The following is a 23,533-nucleotide window of genomic DNA, read 5'->3' as shown; positions in this document are numbered from 1 at the left end:
CTCACTCTGGCACAGTCTCTCTACGTTTCACTCTGGCACCGACTCGGTCTACGTCTCACTCAGGCACGGTCGCTCTCTACGTCTCACTCTGGCACAGTCTCTGTCGATGTCTCACTCTGGCACAGTCTCTGCATGTCTCACTCTGGCACAGTCTCTCCATGTCTCACTCTGGCACAGTCTCTCTACGTTTCACTCTGACAGTCTCTGCCTCTGTCTCACTCTGGCACGGTCGCTCTCTACGTCTCACTCTGGCACAGACTCTCTGGGCGAAATTCTCCACCCCCCACGACGGGTGGGAGAATAGCGGGAGGGCCTTCCTGACATTTTTCCCGCCCTCCCGCTATTCTCCCACCACCCCCCGCCGAAGTCCCGACCCGAATCACTGCCGCCGTTTTTTTACGGCCGGCAGCGATTCACAGCTGTTAGATGGGCCGAAGTCCCAGCCCTTTCCGCCGTTTTCACGAACGGCAAACACACCTGGTCTTGCCGTTCGTAAAAACGGCGTCACCAACTCGCTTTTTATAACCATGGCACCGATTGGCACGGCAGTACCACGGCCGTGCCAAGGGTGCCATGGGCCCGCGATCGGTGGGCACCGATCGCGGGCAGCGGGCCCGATGCCCGCGCACTACTTGTCCTTCCGCCGCCCCGCAGTATCCATTCGCGGGGTGGCTGAGGGGCAACCCGGCCCGCGCATGCGCGGGTTTCGCGCAAAAACGCGATGACGTCACCCGCGCATGCGCGGGTTGGAGTCTTCCAAACTGCGCATGCGCGGCTGACGTCATATCACGCGTCAGCCGGCGCTAACTCCGGTAAGCGGGCTTAACGATTTTCGTTAAGCCCGTCTTGCCGGAGCCTACGTCGTCGGGCTGCTAGCCCCGACCGGGGACCAGAATCGGTCCCCCGTCGGGAAGGGGCGCGCTGCCGTAAAACCCGCCCGGGTTTTACGGCAGCTTTACGATTTCTCCCGTTTTGGGAGAATCTCGCACTCTATATCTCACTCTGGCACAGTCTCTGTCAATGTCTCACTCTGGCACAGTCTCTCTGGGCGAGATTCTCCCAAAACGGGAGAAATTGTAAAGCTGCCGGGTTGCCCCTCAGCCGCCCCGCGAATGGATACTGCGGGGCGGCGGAAGGACAAGTAGTGCGCGGGCATTGGGCCCGCTGCCCGCGATCGGTGCCCACCGATCGCGGGTCCATGGCACCCTTGGCACGGCCGTGGTACTGCCATGCCAATCGGTGCCATGGTTATAAAAAGCGAGTTGGTGACGCCGTTTTTACGAACGGCAAGACCAGGTGTGTTTGCCGTTCGTGAAAACGGCGGAAAGGGCTGGGACTTCGGCCCATCTAACAGCTGTGAATCGCTGCCGGCCGTAAAAAAACGGCGGCAGCGATTCGGGTCGGGACTTCGGCGGGAGGGTGGGAGAATAGCGGGAGGGCGGGAAAAATGTCGGGAAGGCCCTCCCGCTATTCTCCCACCCGTCGTGGGGGGCGGAGAATTTCGCCCTCTATGTCTGACTCTGGCACAGTCTCTCTACGTTTCACTCTGGCACCGACTCGGTCTACGTCTCACTCAGGCACGGTCGCTCTCTACGTCTCACTCTGGCACAGTCTCTGTCGATGTCTCACTCTGACAGTCTCTCTATGTCTCATTCTGGCACAGTCTCTGTCGATGTCTCACTCTGACAGTCTCTCTATGTCTCATTCTGGCACAGTCTCTGTCGATGTCTCACTCTGACAGTCTCTCTATGTCTCATTCTGGCACAGTCTCTGTCGATGTCTCACTCTGGCACAGTCTCTGTCGATGTCTCACTCTGACAGTCTCTCTACGTCTCACTCTGGCACAGTCTCTGTCGATGTCTCACTCTGACAGTCTCTCTATGTCTCATTCTGGCACAGTCTCTGTCGATGTCTCACTCTGGCACAGTCTCTGTCAATGTCTCACTCTGGCACAGTCTCTCTATGTCTCACTCTGACACAGTCTCTCTATGTCTCACTCTGGCACAGTCTCTGTCGATGTCTCACTCTGGCACAGTCTCTGTCTACGTCTCACTCTGGCACAGCCTCTGCGTACATGTCAGCCTGGCACAATGATTGTCTAAGTCTCACTCTGGCACAATCTCCACCTACGTCTCACTCTGACTCAGTCAGCTGTGTGTGCTGTCTTTAAGATGTCCTGTAGCAATTCACCAAACCACGTTCAACAGCAGTTTGCAAACCCCCGGTACCACCCGGCAAGACTAATTGCATCAGATACGTAGGAACACAACCACATATAAGTTCCTCTCCAAACCACATACCATTTTGACCTTGAATTATATCAGTGTTCCTTCACTCTTGCTGAATCAACATCCTGGAACTTGAGTTCTAATAGCATTGTCAGTGTCCTTACACCACATTGACTGCAGTGGTTAAAGGAGGTGGCACACCACTAGCTTCTCAGAGGCAATTAGGAATGGACAACAAATGCTGTTGTTTTGCAATTTTGCTAATTTACTCAACCTGTTTGTGATCCTGAGTGATCCTTTCTCTGATTTAACCTCTTCATTAGTGACACTCAGCACAAGATGAAGTTCTACAGTAAACAAGCTGCCTGAAGACTGGACAAACCAAGTGATTGTGTCTCTCTCTGCTTTCTTGTTGTTAACAGGAGCAAACAGATTAATCAAGGACATTGAGATGATGATTGGGGAAAGGACTTGGCTCTTCTGGCTGTGGTGGAGAGTCTGTTGGATTTTCATCTCACCGTGTTTGCTGGCAGTAAGGAGATGTTCATTGAATTATTGCTAACTATTTTTTTAAATGATAAAGATAAGAAATATCAGTATAGTATTGGCAGTGTTGGGCTGCAGTAGATGGGGTTTGGGAACTGTGAGGCTTTCCTTCATTATCACATCGACAGGATGAGTCTCCACTTTGGGATTATTGAGCTGTTGTGAAAGTTGGAGACACTCTCACATATAACAGCAAGGCAAGGACATCAAGATAATTTTCTCCAGCGTATGATGCATCATATCGGAAAGCACTGGGACAGGAAGTGGGGAGTGTGACTGTCGGTCAGCAGGGTGGAGGCAACCTAGAGAAAACAGTGAAGGAGATTCCTCAGACTTTGACCATAACCAATGGGTAAAGAGTCATTGCTGCCCGTGAGGACAATGTTAAGGATGTGGGGAGAATGTTTAACCATGGAACATAAGGAAATCAAAGTGCGGGACAGTGGAGTAAAATAGAAACAGAGTTCAATTTCTTATCAAAAAATATTAGCGTCAGTTCCAGTGGGAAAAACGGTGCAGCATTTTTAGCCATAGAATGATAGAATTCCTACAGTGCAGAATGAGGCTATTTGGCCTATCGAGTCTGCACTGACCTTCTGAATGGCCATGCTACCTAGGCCCATACCCCACACGATCCCTGTAACTCCATAGCCCCATCTAACCTGCACATCTTTGGACACTAAGGGGCAATTTAACATGGCCAATTCACCTAGCCTCCACATCTTTGGACTGTAGGAGGAAAGCAGAACACCCGGAGGAAACCGACGCAGACACAGGGAGAATGTACAAACTCCACACAGTCACCCAAGGCCGGAATTGAACCTGAGTCCCTGGAGTTGTGAGGCAGCCATGCTAACCGCTGTGCCAACGTGCCGCCCACCGAGCCGCTGAAATAACAGTTTATTTCTCGATGTGAATTGCATTGATTGAGCTCTTGGGGGCGTCCCACTGATTTGCTTGCCCCCGAGGAAACCTAATTACTGCAATCACTGGAAAGCTCCATATAAACACTTCCCTAAAACCTGTCCCAGACCCATTGCAAGGTGAGATGGCAGCCAAGAAGCCTGCCCCAAGATTTTCGGAGGGAACCCAGATCAGACTTCTGAACGGTGTCCAGCAAAGGCAGGACGTCCCATGCCTGCACTCCAAGATGCGTGCCACAAGCAAGGTGACCACCACACCTGGGAGGCAGTGGCTGCCTTGTTAACTGCCAACTCACTCCAGAGGAGGACAGGGCAGTAGTGCAGGAAGAAAATTAATGACCATGTTTGCACAGCCAGGTTAAGTCTGCCACCTCCAGTCTCTCATCACGCCCCTTTACCAACTCCTCGCACCCGCACCTCAAAGGTGATTTGTAACCCAGCTACCTCACGGGTTTACCACCTGTCACAAAGCCCTCTTCGCCCCTATTACGATCCTGGACCAGACCCCAATGTCTTCTAGGATACCGAACAGAAACCCCAATATTTGATTTGATTTGCAAAACTGTAAGGAACGGTATACTTTTCGCCAGAAATAATTCCACCCACAAGTAGGGATATGGTGTATTAAAACAAGCTTTATTATTACTACAGTATTCAATTAATTTTAACATCATAAAATAAACAGCTTACAATTGCCTGTTAAACAATGCTTAACAATAAAATGAAATACATTGGGCTGCATTCTCCTGCCGTGTCCACCCAGCGACCAGGAAATCCCACGTGAGATTAATGGAGATTAATGTACGCGGCTCACCCATTGCATTCTTGCGGTGGGCAGGGAGGGAAAATCCAGCCCATTGACTCCAAACTGCTATCTTCTTTATCTCCAATCGAGCAAAGCCCATCACAGGTCAAAACCCACTTTTAAGTAGAGTTAGCAAACACAGAAATACTTGCTGTATAGAGATGTCTTGGAAAAAATGGATTGTGAGAGAGAGAGAGATCCTTCAGGAAACAGCCTGCAGATTCATGTTTGTGTCAAAGTATTGTTTAACTTACCAGCATTTGACAGAAGCTGCTGTTCAGTTCACAACCAAATCTAAACTGACTGACTCAAAACCTGACTGCTTCAGCCCCTGGCTCCTCCCATTAACCACGCCACCCCCATCCCACTCAAATCGCATGACCAAATTATCTAAGCCTAAACACATTGGGCAAATTCTCCGTTTGGGGGAACTAAGTGTTAACGTCGGGACTGAATTGCGTGCTGTTCGCGTTTCCATTGTGGGTACTATTTGTGGAGCAATTCAGGACATGCTAATGGGTCAGAACTCTGTCCATATGAATCTAGAACAATTCTCATTCCTGCCGGCATCGGATTTGCAGGGGCCGGTGTTGTGCTTTCTTTTATACTTTGTCTTTTCTGTGGCTCTGTTCAAATTATGGCAATCAGTGAATTTGCCCTTCTTTCTATGTTATCTATGTTTGGATGCTTAGAGTCACCAGGTATCAAATGATACCACCACAAGCTTCAACCGGCTATCGATCAAAGAGCCAAAAACCAGTTAAGGGTACTTTATTAACACACAATTAGTCATGCAACATAAACACTACTAGCTAATTACACCTATCGACTAAGACAACCTGTACTTAACTTTGGGCACCTGGCTTAGGTCAGAAAACAGTGGCCGCTGTTCAATTCTGGATCTCTCGGGTTTTAAGGAGTAACTGCTGCTCAGCTGGGATCATCCATCTGGTAGCGGTCGTCGAACTTGGACAAGCTTCTGGTGTTGCTGCACTTGGCGATGGCCGTGACCGGGGTACCAGGGCCAAGAGAGAGTGAACATATGGTAAACTTTTCTTATACTCGGGGGGTTTTCACACTCTTTTGGGCGGTCCTTCGATTTGGGCCTTACTAATTGGATGATCCCGAATCACTCCATTCGATTCCTTAACCAGTAAGTGGGCGGGGATCTGGATGGCTGGTCGTGTCCCAAGCGGTCATTGACCCCGTTGTTTGTGTTTCCCTTGAACGGGGGTGGCGCCAAAATGTCTGGGACTGTCCCGGTTGCTTGAGTACCAGTCCTTTGTTTTGGTGAAGGTGGGCCATCAAATGCTCATTGGCCCCATTAAAATGCTAATTGGATGGAGTTTCGATACTGTAATGAACTCCAATTGGCTTTATTGGTTGGCCAATTGGAGTATGAGCTTTCTCAATGATAGCTCATTGAGGGGGCCCATATAATCACCTGTGTAGGCTTTGTGAAAAGTCTTAAGTTGACTGGGCTGCTAGCAGCACTGTTTGTAGCTGCTCCTGTAATATCGTTATTGTAAATAAATATTGGTGTGGTGATGGAACTCCTGCCTCCCGTGAATTACTACAGTGGCGACGAGGTAAACTACGAATTTTGCGGAGACCAGCTACCGCACTCGGAGGGTAAGCTTTGCCATTTTAAAAATGCCGTTTTTTGGGAGGTTAGAGGCATTCGACCCGGCTATTGAGGACTGGTTCCAGTATGTGGAGAGAATGTGTTACTTCTTCCGGGCAAATGATACACTGGTGGACGAAAGGAGACGGCTTATCCTGTTGTCGGCGTGCGGACCCTCCGCTTTCGCCATTATACGTAGTCTGACTTATCCCGATGCGCCGGACACGAAAACTTTCCAAGAAGTAGCGGAATTGGTGAAAGAGCACTATGACCCAAAACCACCCCTCATTTTGCGTAGGTACAGATTCTACACAGCGAAGCGGGATGACAGGGCGTCAGTCACAAATTTCTTGACCTGCCTGAGAAGGCTGGCGGAAAAATGTGAGTTCGGCCCGACGCTAAATGAAATGCTTCGGGACCGGTTAGTGTGTGGTATAAACAACCTCACAATACAGAAACGCCTGTTGGCGGAAACGGAGCTAGACTGCAGGCAAGCATTACAGCTCGCACTGTCCCTAGAAAAGGCAGCAAGTGGGGCGCAGGAACTACAGGGCACGCCAATAGAGGTAGATACCTGTGAGAGGGACTACCACAACGGGTCCTGCTACCAGATAGCCGCTCTCAGGAAAAACCTGAGGAATAGAGGGAAAAAGGAAAACCCCAGAACGTCGCCCAAGTCTGCCAGGACTAACTGGAGACAGAGGGAAGTACCGGCTGAGGCTCCCCCAACAGAGAAGGACCGTTTCTGACAGAGTTGTTACCCCACCAGACAGAGTGGGGTAACACCGACAGAAACCCTCGAAGGAGGTGGCAAAAGAGGAATAGCAAGTGGGGACGCAGGGAAGTACACAACCTAGACGCCCAATCCTCCTCCGAAGGGGAACAATTATATAATATTACAACGAAGAAAGCAGAACCCATTAGGATTACCCCACGGGTGAACGGGCGGCCGACAATAATGGAAATAGACATGGGTGCGGCCGTATCAGTAATGGGAGTGGCAGCATTTAGAAAAATCAAAGATGGACTCCAGCCACTAACCCTAACAAAAACATCGACGAAACTTAAAACCTACACGGGGGAACCCCTGGAAGTTCTAGGCACGACTCATGTACCTGTGTAATATGAGAAACAATTGCTCAGATTACCGTTGACGATAGTAGAGGGCTCCGGACCGAGCTTAATTGGACGGAACTGGCTGAAAGACCTAAAATTAGATTGGATGAAAATTTTCCAGAGTGGAAGCGGGCAGTTGAGTGGAGTACTCCAAAAATATCCGGAGGTCTTCCAGGAAGGTTTGGGGGAAATCATAGGCGCCAAAGCAAATTTGCACGTGGACCCAGAAGCCCTTCCGAAATTTTGTAAGGCCAAGCCGGTACCTTTTGCATTAAGGAAGAAAGCAGATGACAAAATAGAAAGGTTACGGCGCGACGGCATTATCAGACCAGTACAGTTCTCGGAATGGGCAGCGCCGGTGGTACCAATTTTGAAGCCAGATGGCTCGATACGTCTCTGTGGAGATTTCAAACAGACAGTAAACAAATACGCACTGCTGGACAAATACCCAATCCCGAAAATAGACGACCTATATGCCAAATTGGCAGGTGGGCTTTTGTTCACGAAACTAGACATGAGCCACGCCTACCTGAAGTTAAAACTGGACAAGGGCTCCCAGACGTTCGCTACGATCAACACCCTGAAGGGCTTTTTTCGTTATACTAGGCTACCTTTTGGAGTGTCATCAGCCTGCGCTATATTCCAGCGTACGATGGAAAATATTCTGCAGGGACTACCGCAGGTGGCGATTTATTTGGACGATGTCTTAATCACGGGTAGGACAAACAGGGAACACTTAAGGAACCTGGAGGAAGTGCTCAGGCGTTTCGCAAAGGTAGGCGTACGGCTAAAAAGGGAAAAATGTGTTTTTCTGGCCCCACAAGTGACGCACATGGGATATAAAGTAGATGAGTCAGGCTTACATCCATTAGAAGACAGAGTAAGGGCAATAAAAGAAGCCCCAGCTACCACCATGGTCCAGGAGTTACGATTATTTCTAGGGTTGGTAACCTATTATGGAAAATTTATTGAAAATAGGGCATCCATCTTAGAACCCCTCCACCAGCTACTAAAAAAGGGGCAAGAATGGAAATGGTCCACTCGCCAAAACCGAGCATTTAGGGACATTAAGGAACAGCTGTCATCCGAAAATGTCCCAGAGCATTATGACCCAAGGAAGGAGTTGGTGGTCACTTGTGATGCATCCCCCTATGGGGTAGGAGCCGTCTTAGCCCACAGAGGAAGGAATGGGGAAGAACGGCCAATAGCCTATGTTTCGAGGACCTTGGCGATGGCTGAGAGGAAGTACGCCCAAATCGAGAAGGAAGGACTGGCGGTGATATTCGCAGTAAAAATAATTTCATGTATTTGGACGAAAACCAGTATCTGTACGGGCGGAAATTCACCATAGTGATGGACCATAAGCCGTTATTAGGGTTATTAAAAGACGACAAGTCAATACCCCCGATTGCATCAGCTAGAATCCAACGCTGGGCGTTGCTACTGGCGGCGTATAGATATGTTCTGGAGCACAGACCGGGAACGCGAGTAGCACATGCAGATGCTTTGAGCAGACTTCCCCTCCCGGACACTCTGCCGCAAATACCAAAAGTAGAGGAGACAGTAATGACTCTAAATGTTTTGGACACCCTACCAGTAGACGCACAACATATTCGGTTGTGGACGCAAAAAGACCCAGTTTTAGCCAAGATGAAGCATTTACTGCTAACAGGGGAACTGGAAAGACCACTGGAGCCCCAGATGCACCCATACTAGAGCAGAAGGGACCAAATAACCGTAGAAGACCGTATCCTATTATGGGGAGCCCGGGTAATAGTCCCAGCTCAGGGCTGTTGGGCAATCTTAACTGAGCTACATCACGGGCACCCAGGGGTGTCTAAAATGAAGATGCTAGCTCAAAGCTATGTTTGGTGACCAGGTTTGGACACAGACATAGCAGCCTTGGTACGTCAGTGCCAGGAGTGCCACCAGGAGCAAAGAGTGCCACCAGTGGCGCCATTGCACCCGTGGGAATGGCCAGGCAGACCGTGGACCCGTCTGCATATTGACCACGCCGGCCCTTTCATGGGCTCAATGTTTTTGGTGATAGTGGACGCCCACTCCAAATGGTTGGACGTCCACTGGGTAAACACGGCAAAAGGGGCAAGAATGGAAATGGTCCACCCGCCAAAACCGAGCATTTAGGGACATTAAGGAACAGCTGTCATCCGAAAATGTCCCAGAGCATTATGACCCAAGGAAGGAGTTGGTGGTCACTTGTGATGCATCCCCCTATGGGGTAGGAGCCGTCTTAGCCCACAGAGGAAGGAATGGGGAAGAACGGCCAATAGCCTATGCTTCGAGGACCTTGGCGATGGCTGAGAGGAAGTACGCCCAAATCGAGAAGGAAGGACTGGCGGTGATATTCGCAGTAAAAAAAATTTCATGTATTTGGACGAAAACCAGTATCTGTACAGCATCATGCTTCACGAATGCTGAGCTTGATAACATGTTGGAAGCGGTGGAGGAGTGGCAAGGCACCCTGGGGTAGGAGGCTCCTGCCCAGGGTCGTCAACCAGGCCTGGGTGAAAATGGTCGAGGTAGATAGTGCCGTGAGCCTCACCAGGCAGACTGGCACGTGGTGTTACAAGAAGATGAATTACTTCCTTGTTCAGGCTTTGGGTCACTGTCCGTAGGGAGTTTGCACTTTCTCCCTGTGTCTATGTGGGTTTCCTGCAGGTGCTCAGTTTCCTCACACAGTCCAGCTGTCGTTTGCAACACATGGACTTCCGGAGGTATTGGTGTCGGACAACGGAACAGCATTCACAAGTGGGGAATTTGGAAAATTCCTGAAGGAAAACGGAGTCCGTCACATCAAAACGGCCCCTTACCATCCAGCGACCAACGGCCTGGCAGAGAGAGCGGTCCAGACACTTAAAGCGGGACTCGAGAAGCAGCCGGCAGCGTCAATAGACACAAAGCTCTCCCGCTGGCTGTTTGATTACAGGACCACACCGCATTCCACAACGGGCATACCGCCAGCTGAACTCTTAATGGGAAGGCGGCTGCGAACGAGGCTGAGTCTCCTTTTCCCAAATTTAACGGGGAAAGTGGAGAACAACAGGAGGCCCAACGCAGGGGGCATGATAATATTCGGCAGCAGAGACCTTTCCAGGTGGGGGCACCGGTTTGGGTCAAGAATTATGGGAATGGACCAACGTGGGTCAAAGGCATGGTAGAGTCCCAAACAGGGCCCATATCCTATGAGATTTCAATAGGAGGCAAGGTGCTGAAGAAACACCTAGACCAAATAAGGGCAGCGGAACCACACCTGGAGGAAGGCGAAGCAGTATCGCCTCAAGCTGGGATAGCCCAGGCGGAAAGGACACCCATACACCAGCCCCGAGCAATTTTTCCAGACCCCGTCATCCAGTCATCAGAGTCAGAGATGGACACACTCGACGAGGCCGCCGTGACACCTCTCCCCGAGGAGGAGGAAGAACAACTTCCAAGGAGGTCGTCAAGGAAAAGACGGGCACCTATAAGGTACACCCCGCCCACTTCGGAGAACGACCTGGCGGACGACACAGAGGTGACAGACCTAGACATGAGGAGCAGGAAGAAGCTCAGAGGAATGCCAGCTGGCAGGAATTCCTCCGACCTTGGGGGGAGGGGTGCAATGAACTCCAATTGGCTTTATTGGTTGGCCAATTGGAGTATGAGCTCGCTCAATGATAGCTCATTGAGGGGGCCCATATAAGCACCTGTGTAGGCTTTGTGAGCAAGTCTTAAATTGACTGGACTGCTAGCAGCACTGTTTGTAGCTGCTCCTGTAATATCGTTATTGTAAATAAATATTGGTGTGGTGACGGAACTCCTGCCTCCCGTGAATTACTACAGATACCGTCTGGACTTCTTGCTTACGAATATGCATTTCAAGCTCGGACCCTGTCTGAGTCTTGGCTTGTACATTTTACCCACCAGGCTTTGCGAATTTCTCTGTACCTAGTTGGAAGTGGCCATCCCAGATGGCTAGACCGCAACTGGTGCTGGAGAGCGTGACAAGATGGAGCAGCTGAGAAGAACTCCACTCCCATATATAATCTCATTCCAGCCAAGACGATGGCCCAGAGAAGTACAGCATCATGCTTCACGAATGCTGAGCTTGATAACATGTTGGAAGCGGTGGAGGAGTGGCAAGGCACCCTGGGGTAGGAGGCTCCTGCCCAGGGTCGTCAACCAGGCCTGGGTGAAAATGGTCGAGGTAGATAGTGCCGTGAGCCTCACCAGGCAGACTGGCACGTGGTGTTACAAGAAGATGAATTACTTCCTTGTTCAGGCTTTGGGTTACTGTCCGTGGGGAGTTTGCACTTTCTCCCTGTGTCTATGTGGGTTTCCTGCAGGTGCTCAGTTTCCTCACACAGTCCAAATGCAGGCTAGGTGGATTGTCCATGGTAAATTGCTCCTGTGCGCCCAAAAAGATGAGTAGGTTAGATTGAGAGGTTAATGGTATAGGGAAGGGTAGTGAGCTTGGATAAAGTTCTCTTTCAGAGGCTCGGTGCAGACTCGATGGGCTAAATGCCTTCCTTCCTTCTGCACTGCAGAGATTTTGTGATCTCTGAGGCGCAATTCGGCATGTGACAACCAGTTGAGCCGCTTAGACAAAACGATGTCCCTACAGCAAGTGAGTCACTTCTCTCCTCCAGATCACTCCTTCTAAAGATCTCATCAAGTCTTTTTTCCTTGTAGGATCATAGATGTTGCAAGGAAAGATTAAGAGTTACTTATAGGGTACTGTATTCTTTGGGGGATTTATTGGTGTTTATAGTAGGTAAGATGTTTTCTGTGGGTTTATAAAGTGTAAACTGGTTTCAGAAATAAACGTTGTTTTAAGTTAAAAGTAAATCTCTGTTATATCACACCTATAAGGTAGGCCCGTGTGCTCCCCGTAATCACAATCTATTCAAAGTTGTGGGTCAGGTAAACTCCATGATACACTTTGGGGCTCTCTAAACCCTGGCCCATAATAAATTGGGGGCTCAAGGGGGATAAAAGTCTATCTGTTGGATTGGCTTAGTGAACCTAAAGTCAGTGAGGGTTGAGCATATTGTGGTTGATTTTCAGGTGTGGCATTTCAGTTTTAGAGGGAGTGTGTTGTGGACAATGGCTCTTTCAGGGCTCGGAAGTTTTTGGGGGTGGAGACGGTCACATGCAGTACCTTACGGAAAGAGACTAAAAACAGGCTTTTAGAGTTGGCAAAAACATTGCAGTTCGCAGTGACCCGTGGGCAGCACGGTAGCATGGTGGTTAGCATAAATGCTTCACAGCTCCAGGGTTCCAAGTTCGATTCCTGGCTGGGTCACTGTCTGTGCGGAGTCTGCACGTCCTCCCCGTGTGTGCGTGGGTTTCCTCCGGGTGCTCCGGTTTCCTCCCACAGTCCAAAGATGTGCGGGTTAGGTGGATTGGCCATGCTAAATTGCCCGTAGTGTCCTAAAAAGTAAGGTTAAGGGGGGGTTGTTGGGTTACGGGTATAGGGTGGATACATGGGTTTGAGTAGGGTGATCATGGCTCGGCACAACATCAAGGGCCGAAGGGCCTGTTCTATGCTGTACTGTTTTATTCTATTACCTGAAAAAATGCGAAAAGTGAGGCATTTACTGTGGTAGCTGAGCATTTAAAATTGCCTGAGATACAATCTAACTCATTGGAAATGGCAAACATCCAGTTGCAGATTCAGCAAATTGAACATGAAAAAGAACTAAAGCAGCTTGAATACACAATGAGTGAAAAAGAAAGAATAGCCCTAGCAGAAAAAAGAAAGAGAAAGGGAGATACATAGAATTATAGAATTTACAGTGCAGAAGGAGGCCATTCAGCCCATCGAGTCTGCACCGGCTCTTGGAAAGAGCACCCTACCCAAGGTCAACAACTCCACCCTATCCCCATAACCCAGTAACCCCACCCAACACTAAGGGCAATTTTATCATGGCCAATCCACCTAACCTGCACATCTTTGGACTGTGGGAGGAAACCGGAGGAAACCCACGCACATACGGGGAGGATGTGCAGACTCCGCACAGACAGTGACCTAAGCCGGAATCGAACCTGGGACCCTGGAGCTGTGAAGCGATTGTGCTATCCACAATGCTACCGTGCTGCCCTATACAAATCAGGGAAAAAAAAGGAGAGAGAGTAGAAAAAAAAGAACCCTTTTACAGAAAGACATCAGGTTCAACGACTCTACTGAGACATGCCTCACGGTAGCATGGTGGTTAGACATGCCTCACGGTAGCATGGTGGTTAGCATCAATGCTTCACAGCTCCAGGGTCCCAGGTTCGATTCCCGGCTGGGTCACTGTCTGTGTGGAGTCTGCACGTCCTCCCCGTGTGTGCGTGGGTTTCCTCCAGGTGCTCCGGTTTCCTCCCACAGTCCAAAGATGTGCGGGTCAGGTGGATTGGCCATGCTAAATTGCCCGTCGTGTAAGGTTAATGGGGGGATTGTTGGGTTAGGGGTATACGGGTTATGTGGGTTTAAGTAGGGTGATCATTGCTCGGCACAACATCGAGGGCTGAAGGGCCTGTTCTGTGCTGTACTGTTCTATGTTCTATGTTCTATGTACCACTTTGAAACCCTCATATAGCTGAAGTCAGCCTGTAGCCTGCAGAGAGAGATCCTTACAGCTGCCTGCCTTGCCTGCAGCTATCCAGCTCTCAAAACAAAACTAAAACACACCCTGTAGCTGCAAGTCCAAAGCGAAAGTAAAAGCTGACAGACAGGCCAGCGCCACCCACACTCTGATATCACTGCAGTAATAAACACTCATTTCTTAAAGTTACACCCACTACAGCTATTCTATAAAAACACCCATTTCTTAAAGGTACTCTCACATGACAGTAGGGACACCTAAGGAAGCGGACAGTTGGAGGGCTGCCCGATCCCAGGAAACAGCTGTAGTCCGGACAGTTATCATGCTTCTGGAAAGTATGATTCTCGAGATGCAGCTGCAGAGCCATCATCTACAGGAGGGGATTTCAGCAACTTTCCAGCTGGTGTGCAGCTGGAGGAGTCCAAACGTCTTCACGTGCAGGAAATAATGCTGACAATGCGTGATACCCAGGCCAACACTGAACGGGTGGTGCCCGCGTCAAAACGTTACAGCCATGGGTCAAGACATCCAAAGCTTGGGGGACACTGTATGATCGATGGTGGAGGGTCAGGACAGGGGCTAGTCACAGACAGCCATACACTGTGCCCACATGGACAGTGCTGCAGTGCTCCACAGTTTGGCCCAGTTGAAAAGGGTTATGTCTGAGGGAGACGAGAACATTGGCCGGGCGCTGACTGACCTGGACCAGTCACAGAGAGACATGACCGAGGCATTGAGGGACATGACCCGCTCACTCAGGGATCAGTCACAAAGCCCGCCAGTCTCTGTGTTCCACGGGTGAGGGCATCGAGACTCCGGTTGAGATGAGAGCGGGTCTCCAGGACTGGCAGCAATAAGTGACAGTGGAGCTTCCAAAGCTCATTCCGGTCTCACCTCTATTCCAAATATTATGGGCCCTGGTTCAGAGAACACCAAAGTATATCATGGAGTTCACCTGACTCACAACTTTAAATAGATTTTGGTTGTGGGGAGCATAAGGGCCCACTTTACAGGTATGATGCAACGGAGAACTAAAAGTATTTTTAAACAAAAACAATGTTTATTCTATGAATTTAGTTAACATTTTATAAACCCACAGTAAGCATCTTACCAACTACTGTACCAACACTAATAACCCCCCCCCCCCTCACAAAAGATACAATACTCTATAGGTAATCCTTAATAACTTTCCAAACAACATCCATAAGTCAAAAGGTCCCTCAGAAGGCTGCATGTGCATGCAGCCACCTGGAAAATGCCACAAGGAGCACCATTGCTGCCCAGAAACGAGCCGATCACATGGAAGTTCAGAGCGGCTGTCACTTCTAATGGCCACGGGCAGTGGGTGTCCTCCCATTCCATGTGGTGCCAGCTGTTGCAGGACACCGCAAAGGTGTTCCTCAGGAAAGGCGGAGTCTTCTTCAGCACTGTGGCTCCAACATCTTGAGATAGGATGTCCAATGTCGGAAGTCCCTTGGTGGTACTGTCTCAAAAGGGGGCTGTCCCTTTTGTGCTGCTGCTCCTAGTACAGCTAAGTGTCCAGGTTCCCCTCCTCAGCAGGGAACTGGTCCTGGCTGTGTCCCTGCTCCTGCTCTGTCACAAGTAGTAAAAACGTCAAGTCGAGAGGCTCCATGTTTCTCCAGAATCATGCACTGAAAAGAGAAGAACACCAAAATGAGCAGTGATGGTTGTTGCAAAATCCCTGACCCTCAGTCGTCTACTCCTCTGGGACAACCACCCATGTGTTTCCACTTAGAGATTGCCTTCCCACTGAGCCTCACATCCTCCCCCCTCCACACTGCCGTTTCCCCACACCTGTCCCTCTCACTCCACTGGGATTCGGTGCCTGGACCCTCGAGAGTCTCACTGGCACATCTCTCACAACCATCCCCTCCCACCTCACCCTTGTGTTCGGTGACAGGGCAGCTCAGTGAATTGATGGGCCTCGCGTCTGCATCTGCAGACCTCAAAGGTACCCCCTGTCATGACCTACAGTGGGGTGATTGATTGTAGATTTCACCGTGAAGCCTTGCATTGGGGTTCACATCAGTGCATCCTGTGTGATGTTAACTCTTGAATGAGCATTAGAGTTCAATCCTTGGGACTCCAACTATTTTGATGAAACCAAAGAAACTAAATTAAATAAACAAAGAAACAAATTGAAAGGGCAGCTCCTTAAACAAAAATAAATCACACATGAAACTTAAAACACCAAATTAAAATGTGTTTGAGAGGGTCAATAAAGCACCCACGCTTGGGGCTCCAATCGGTGGCAGTGAGCTTCAGCTATGCAGGTTTAATTGGCACAATTGACTTGTCAATGAAGGGTGAGGCAGCAGATCAGGCAGATGACAGCTTTGTGTGGCAGACGAGGCACAGCGGAGTAGAGTGAAGCCCACAATTAATTTGACAAGTACAAAGCTAGAGGACACAGACATTCTCCCATTTTGCAGCTCTTCATGCTAATTCCTGATAGACAAACTTCCCAGAAAAGTGGAATACAAATTCCATACAGCTTAACCCTTGGTCCTCAGAGTGCTGCCTGAGTGTCGGGTTGTACTCACTGTTCAGTTATGCTTCCCCAAGTGAATGGGTCTTCGTTCCTCATGAGGCAGGGGTTCAATCCATTTGTGACAACCCCACACTGCCCTTGCAGTGTCGCCTCTCATGGGACTCCGGCCAATTACCTCACAGACGACCTCAGTGCTGATCCTCAGTTTGCACCTGCTCTCACTCATTTTCCAGCTCCCACGAAGAATGGGCACCCCCTCAGCTGAGCACAGCAAGGAGGACACAGGAAGTGATATCTGCATTCCAGCCTCCAGACCCCCATAAACCAAGCGGTGTCCCAAAATGAATGGAAGGTAAGGCTTGCTAGTGACTCCTCCCCCTGAGAATGAGAGAGTGAACCCAAGCTCGGCCCTGAGCTGAACTTATCTGTGTCCTCCACATCCTCTCCAGTGCACCCTGAGCAGTAAAGACCCTGCTGAATCATAGCTCCCTGAGCACTCACCTCCGATATCCGCCTCAGAGGTGAGGTCACCAGGTTCACCCTAATGTAGAGTATTATAAATGATACCGGTTAATATTGTGAAGGGGGAAGATCTGGAGAGAGTGCTCGAAAATGACATACTAATATATAAAATTAGGTTGCTGGGCTCCTGCGGCATGATTTGTACAAGGTGGTGGGGCAGTGGTATTATCACTAGTAAACCAGAAACCCAGGGTAATGATCTGGGATCTTGAGTTCGAATCCCACCTCAGCAGATGGTGAAATTTGAATTCAATAAAAATCTGGAATTAAACCATTGTCAGAAAAAATCAGGTTCACTACTGTCCTTTAGGGAAGGAAATCTACCGTCCTTTCCTGGTCTGGCCTACATGTTACTCCAGACCCACAGCAATGTGGTTGACACTTAAATGCCCCTTCAAAGGGCAATTAGGTGTGGCAGAAAACATTGGCACAGCCTGTGATGCCCACGCCTCATAAACTAATTTAATAAAAATTCTACTCGGGGGTGGGGTGGGTAGAAATTGCAAATTCCAATCACGCCAGACAGAATTGCGTTTTTCGATTCTCTAAGGATTTTGAGCGTGGGTTACTTTTCCGCGCGGCCGCTCGGCCCATCAAGGCCGGAGAATCAACGGCCTGTGACCCGCGCCGCGCCAAACGCGCCGGCGCAGATGGCGCCGATTCTCCGCTCCTCGGAGGATCGTGTGCCGGCGTCGGGGCGGCGTGGCACGATTGCGCGATTGTCCGGCCCAGCGCAGAGCTCGGAGAATCCCGCCCAGTGTCTTCACTTTTGGAGCCACTTTTGACTGCAACTTCCTGCCCTAAGGCAGCACGGTAGCACAAGTGGAGAGCACTGTGGCTTCACAGCGCCACGGTCCCAGGTTCAATTCCCTGCTGGGTCACTGTCTGTGTGGAGTCTGCACGTCCTCCCCGTGTGTGCGTGGGTTTCCTCCAGGTGCTCCGGTTTCCAAAGATGTGCAGGTTAGGTGGATTGGCCATGATAAAATTGCCCTTAGTGACCAAAAAGGTTAGGAGGGGTTATTGGGTTACAGGGATAGGGTGGAAGTGAGGTCTTAAGTGGGTCGCTGCAGACTTGATGGGTCGAATGGCCTCCTTCTGCACTGTATGTTCTATGTTCTAACTGATGAACCTCTCCACCATTTTGCGCACTTTGAGGCTTCTGTGCACCCTACTTAGTGCTCGCCACTGCTCCCGCTATCTCCGGTGCCTTTCTAAAGTTAATGGGCGGGATTCTCTGATCCTGAGGCTAAGTGTTGATGCCGTCATAAACGACTTCGCGTTTCCCGACTGCGTCAACGTGGCCACAAGATCAGCAATTCTCACCCTTTCAGGTGGCCTGAAAGTCACGGGAGCGACCCACGCCACTCCAGCTACCGATCCTGGCGTCAGATGGGCGCCGCGGGGTTCGCGCATGCGTAGTGGGACCGGCACGATTTCCGCGCATACCCGGTGTCTCCCTTCTCTGCGCCGGCCCTGACGTCATATGGCGTAAGGCTACAGGGGCCGGCGTGCAACAAAGGGAGCCCCCAGCCCGAGAGGCTGGCCCGTCGATCGGTGGGCCCCGATCGCGGGCCAGGCCACAGCGGAGCCCCTCCCCCCACACCCCCGCTCCCAGGGGTCGGACCCCTCTCTCCCCCCCCCCCCCCCCCCCACAGGCTGCCCCCGGACTCTTCCACGCCGAGGTCCCGCCGGGTAAGACCAGGTTAGAACGGCACCAGCTGGACTCAAGTTTTTTGGTACGGCCGCTTGGCCCATCCCGGGTGTAGAATCGGCGTGGGGGGGCCGATAGAATGGCCCCCAGCCGGCGCTGAGTTGACCGCGCCGGCACTAATGGTGCCGATTCTCTGCTCTGCGGGGAATTTCATTCTGACGTTGGGGCGTTGGTGGGCCGTGGCACAGTACGCGCCGGTCGCAGCGATTCACCGGCCTGGCCCTGGGATGAGAGAATCCCGCCCCAAATCTGTCTCTGCTAACAACTTTATCAAGATGGCACCATTATGGATGCCACAAACTAAACAACCTCTCTGTATATCGTTCAGGGTGGACCTGAAGTTGCAGTTCTCTGCCATTTCCCTTACCTTCGTAATGTGGATTGTAATGGTCTCTCTCCTTGGGTTCCACCTATGGAATTAAACTGAAATGACTGAAGGATGACTGAGGGCTTTGGATGATAATGTGCCTTCACCAAATTTGTTATCTCTGTGAATGAACTAGAATCGAGCGTATTAGGGACTAAAGTTGTGGATTATACTGTAGGCCTGGGTCACACCCACAATTAAAACATTGGATTCTTTGACGCCTCCTCCTTTAGTACATTGGCTATAAAATAATAATCTATATACTGTGTTTAATCCTCACCGGAGGCATCAAAGGGATCGAATGAACCAAATAGAGGCACACTTCAGCCACTCTCCCCTTGATGGGGCCAGACACCACAGTACCGGATTCCCAGGCTCCTAATATCTCGAGCACTCGCTCCAACCCAGCCACATCCTTTTCCCAAATTCTGGAGTAACCATCTCCAGTCCCCAGGTTCCCCACATGGGAATGACTTTCCCCCAGAGGAGGCTCTGCTTTTAAGGGAACACAGTTTCTGTTCTTATGCTAAAATTCCACTATCGCTGGGTCCTAATGAATATATAGGTGACAAGTTCAGCTGAGGCCACATTTGTCCTTTGCCTCTGTTCTGCAATTACATTTCTAGTATAGTCAGTGTGTCCCATTTTTATTCTGCCATGGGATGTGGTCATTGCTGTCATTAATAAATTCAGTATTAATTCATGCAAAACCTTTCCAATCGGAACGTGAGTGGAGAATGGAACTGCCAAAGCGAGAAGTTGAGGCAAAGAAACTAGAAATATATGTTTAAGGAGAAGCTAGATAAGAACATTAGAGGAACTGAATTGAAGGCTATGTTGAGAGGGTAGATTGAACAGTGAGAGGAGATGTGTGTGGAGCTCAAGGACCAGCAAAGAGCTGTTGGGCCGAATGGTCAGTTTTTGTGTTGGTCATTCTATGTAATTGGAACCTTTTAGTGATTGAAACTGGAAATAATCAAGTTGGATAAAATCAATCTTATTCTGTTTCTTATCTTCTTTTGTGAAATCATTTTAAACAGGCAATTTGGGTCTGTTCAATAACAGCATTCACTCCACCAACATATGGATCTGTTGAGTACCCAGGCTGGGCAATAGCACTTGGCTGGTGCATTATCATTTTCTATGTTATGTGGATCCCCATTGTCACCATGGCGGGCGTTGTCCAAGCTGAGAGTTCCACCTTGTGCCAGGTAAGAAAACTTTTTAAAGAGATGGAACATGGGGCGGGATTCACCAATAATGGGTCTATGTCCCCACACCAGCGTAAAATGCTTGTGAATCACTCTGGACTTTCCTGAAGAAAGTCCTGAGTGATTGTCCAACCTGCAGAAGGCTAGCAAGGCCCCGCAGTGCTTCTCGCAGCTCTGGCTGCGGATACGGGGCCCCGCACTTCTGGTCAGGAGTCCGCGCATGCGCACGGCGACAGCCTGCAGGGGCCGCCCCGTGGGACATGGCAGACTCAGCCCGCGGAGCAGCACCAGAAAAACAGGACCCCCGAGATCGCGCGTGCCAGTGCGTTCATGACGCCTGACCACCACCCTGGCCATCTATGAGGCCTCCCCCCCACCCCCCCGGCATCGATTCCCACCCCCCTCCCCACCAGGGCGTCGCAGACTGAGCCCACAGTCACCACCAGCCGTTCCCGACGGCCGATAGGTGATTAGAACCACGCCGTCGGGAACTCGGCCAGTTTCCCTTGGAGAAGCACGGGGGGCTTCTGTCAATGGCCCCCTACCCATGCTGCGTAGATCACGCGTGCGTGATTCATGAGCGATGAGCAGCATTGGACCGGATTTTGGCGAAAACGTCCATTCAACACCTCCGAGCCGATCGTGATTTCAGCGTGGAGGCTCAGAGAATCCAGCCCAGAATATCTGAAGTTCTCCCAATTTTCACTATGGTCGAGAATCTCCAATCTCGCTCGCTCGTCACTGCTGCCAGTGAGAACGGAGAAGTTGGCACTCACCCAAACTCCATTCACTGCAGCGAGACCGACAGATCCCAGCCAGGGACCCGGTCAGAGAATTCCAGCCAATATCTTCAAATCATCAGAGTATTGGAAAAATTACATATTGGACTTCATGCTGGATTTTGAACAAACTTTTCATGCTGCTATTAATTGATACTGAATTGATTAATGTTGTTATTTAAATATCGTCAATCAGAAATCCTGGGAGGTGAAATTGGACTCAACAGCACTCCTGAGGCAAGGCAGGGGTGGAAATTTCCTGGCCGCATTGTGCCTGGTGCTAATCCCGCTACATCGGGGGAATTGTGGGAGAGCCACAAAATGGGATTTAAGCGGGCGCGAATCAGTTTCTCATTTCCCGGCCCGGTCCAGCTGGCGTGATCAGGAGCTCACCCAAAAAGGAAAGAACCTCATCACAGCACATTTGCATTCATTTTAATCTCATTAACGAGATTAAAGTGATGAGGAGATGCCGGCGTTGGACTGGGGTGAGCACAGTAAGAAGTCTTACAACACCAGGTTAAAGTCCAACAGGTTTGATTCAAACACGAGCTTTCGGAGCACTGCTCCTTCCTCAGGTGAATGGCGAGGTATGTTCCAGAAACATTTATATAGACAAAGTCAGAGATGCTGGACAATGCTTGGAATGCAGGCATTTGCAGGTAATCAAATCATTACAGATCCAGGGAGAGGGATAATCACAGGTTAAAGACGTGTGAATTGTCTCAAATTTTGTTAGATCTCTCGAAGCTTCTCAAAAGTCGCAAATGTCGCGGAATACCTCTCGCGAGATTTACCGATCTTATCATGTCCTGAATCGGGTACAACAATGCTGGTCAGGATGTTTACCATCCTAACCTTTGCAGCACAGAAAAACATCCTTTGCTCATGGGTTAACGATAATAATCCTTCAGTTCAGAATTGGCATAACATTATCATGAAATGTATTCCTATGGTGTTCCTAACTTGCATACTCTGTTCTAAATCAGACGCATTCCGCAAAGCATGGGACCCCTATCTCAAATTTATTGGCTCTACTATGCCTGACTTGCAAGGTTTTCCATTTATTATGTAGCACCATCTTGAACTCTGAATGTAACGGTGTGCACCATATTACCATGTTGACATGGCCTTATGCTCTTCTCCGCTACTCTCCAGCTTATCCGCTTGTTCTTTTTTATTGTACAGTCGGAGTCACCAAGTTTAATGACTAAGTTGAACCAATTGTATTTCCCTTCTCCTGTCTTTTTCTGTACTCATGTATGCAGTAGCATTTATACTGCTGTACCAGTTTTGAGGGCATGTTGTGTTATTTGTAAAAATGGAAAATTCCAATAAAAATAGGTATGAAAAAACAATTCACCCAGGAGCCTAACAGACCAGCTCACATTTGATCTCCCTGTGTCCTCTTGGAACCAGATTGTGTCCTATTCAGTATTTCTGATTGAAGTTTTCATTTCTGCACTGTTGCATCATTCGCTCACTCCGTTCAGCCCAATTTGCTCACCGTCATTCTTTCCAAATTTGTTTCCCTTCGCTGTGATTAAAGGTCCTGTGGAGATTAACTGTTCAGGTTCAACTGTTGTGTGGACTCCCATTCTTTGCAAATTTGCTGTTTCTAACCCGCTCTGCACCGGCTGTTCTTTGCATTCTTTGCTGAGAGCTTCACTTGTGCACAAGGAAAAGCATCAAAGCAGCGAGAGATGATTTTTCTGTTACTTTTAATTGTTTAACCAGCCCACTTTCTGACGTCTGGCAAGTATGATTTCTTAAAAAAAAATTTTATTCAAGGCTTTCAACAAAATATAAACATACAAAATACCAAAAGGACAACCAAAGAGCATGAGAATAACATCACATCAATCCAACAAACAATTGCAACCCTTCAGCCCCTCTGACACCCACCCTCAAACACATCCCACCTTCCCCTTTTCAACACTCTTACACCGCCCCAGTAACTTCATTGAAGCCTACTTGTGACAATAAGCTATTATTATTAGATCGCTCACCCACACCCCCACCATCGGCGGCTCCGGGTTTCTCCAACATAGCAAAATCTGTCTCCGGACTATCAAGGATGCAAAGGCCAATACAATGCCCCTCCCTGCCCCCCATACTCCCACGTCTTCTGACACACCAAATATCGCCACCTCCAGGCTCGGGGACACACTCATGCCCAGAACCTCTGACATCCGTGAACACCTGTCAGAACCCCCTCAATCTTGGACACGTCCAGAACATGCGGATGTGATTCGCAGACCTCCATCCCACCACCTCCGTGCACTGCCCACACCTATCCTCCACCCACTCAAAAAACCTGCTCACCCTCACCATGGTCATGTGGGCCCTGTGCACCACTTTAAACTGGATGAGGCTTAACCTTGCACATAACGAGGACGCATTCACCCTCTGCAAGACCTCAGCCCATGTCCCAGCCTTCACCTTTCCCAGCTCCTCCTCCCATTTGCGTTGAAGATCCTCCACCAGGGCACCCTCCCACTCCATCGGTTCCTTGTAAATATTGCCCTCATAGAATCGTAGCATCACAGAATTTACAGTGCAGAAGGAGGCCATTCGGCCTCTCCTCCCGCTCCACCCTCTT

The 23,533-nt window shown here is 49.7% G+C and overlaps 1 protein-coding gene across 1 annotated transcript in view; it reads left to right on the top strand.

The window, feature by feature from the left end:
• Positions 1 to 22,510, top strand: part of LOC119952308 (sodium- and chloride-dependent neutral and basic amino acid transporter B(0+)-like) — a 388,856-nt gene extending 366,346 nt beyond the window's left edge. Inside the window, exons 3-5 of the mRNA XM_038775959.1 lie at positions 2,651 to 2,760; positions 19,982 to 20,152; positions 21,921 to 22,510. Coding sequence (XP_038631887.1) covers positions 2,651 to 2,760; positions 19,982 to 20,152; positions 21,921 to 22,145 — 506 coding nt within the window. The 3' untranslated portion in view covers positions 22,146 to 22,510. The remainder of the gene's footprint in view (positions 1 to 2,650; positions 2,761 to 19,981; positions 20,153 to 21,920) is intronic.
• The last annotated feature ends 1,023 nt before the right edge of the window (positions 22,511 to 23,533 follow it).

Source organism: Scyliorhinus canicula, chromosome 17 (genome assembly GCF_902713615.1).
Source record: "Scyliorhinus canicula chromosome 17, sScyCan1.1, whole genome shotgun sequence".
Classification (NCBI taxonomy): domain Eukaryota; kingdom Metazoa; phylum Chordata; class Chondrichthyes; order Carcharhiniformes; family Scyliorhinidae; genus Scyliorhinus; species Scyliorhinus canicula.
This window is presented reverse-complemented; position numbering and strand designations above follow the sequence as displayed.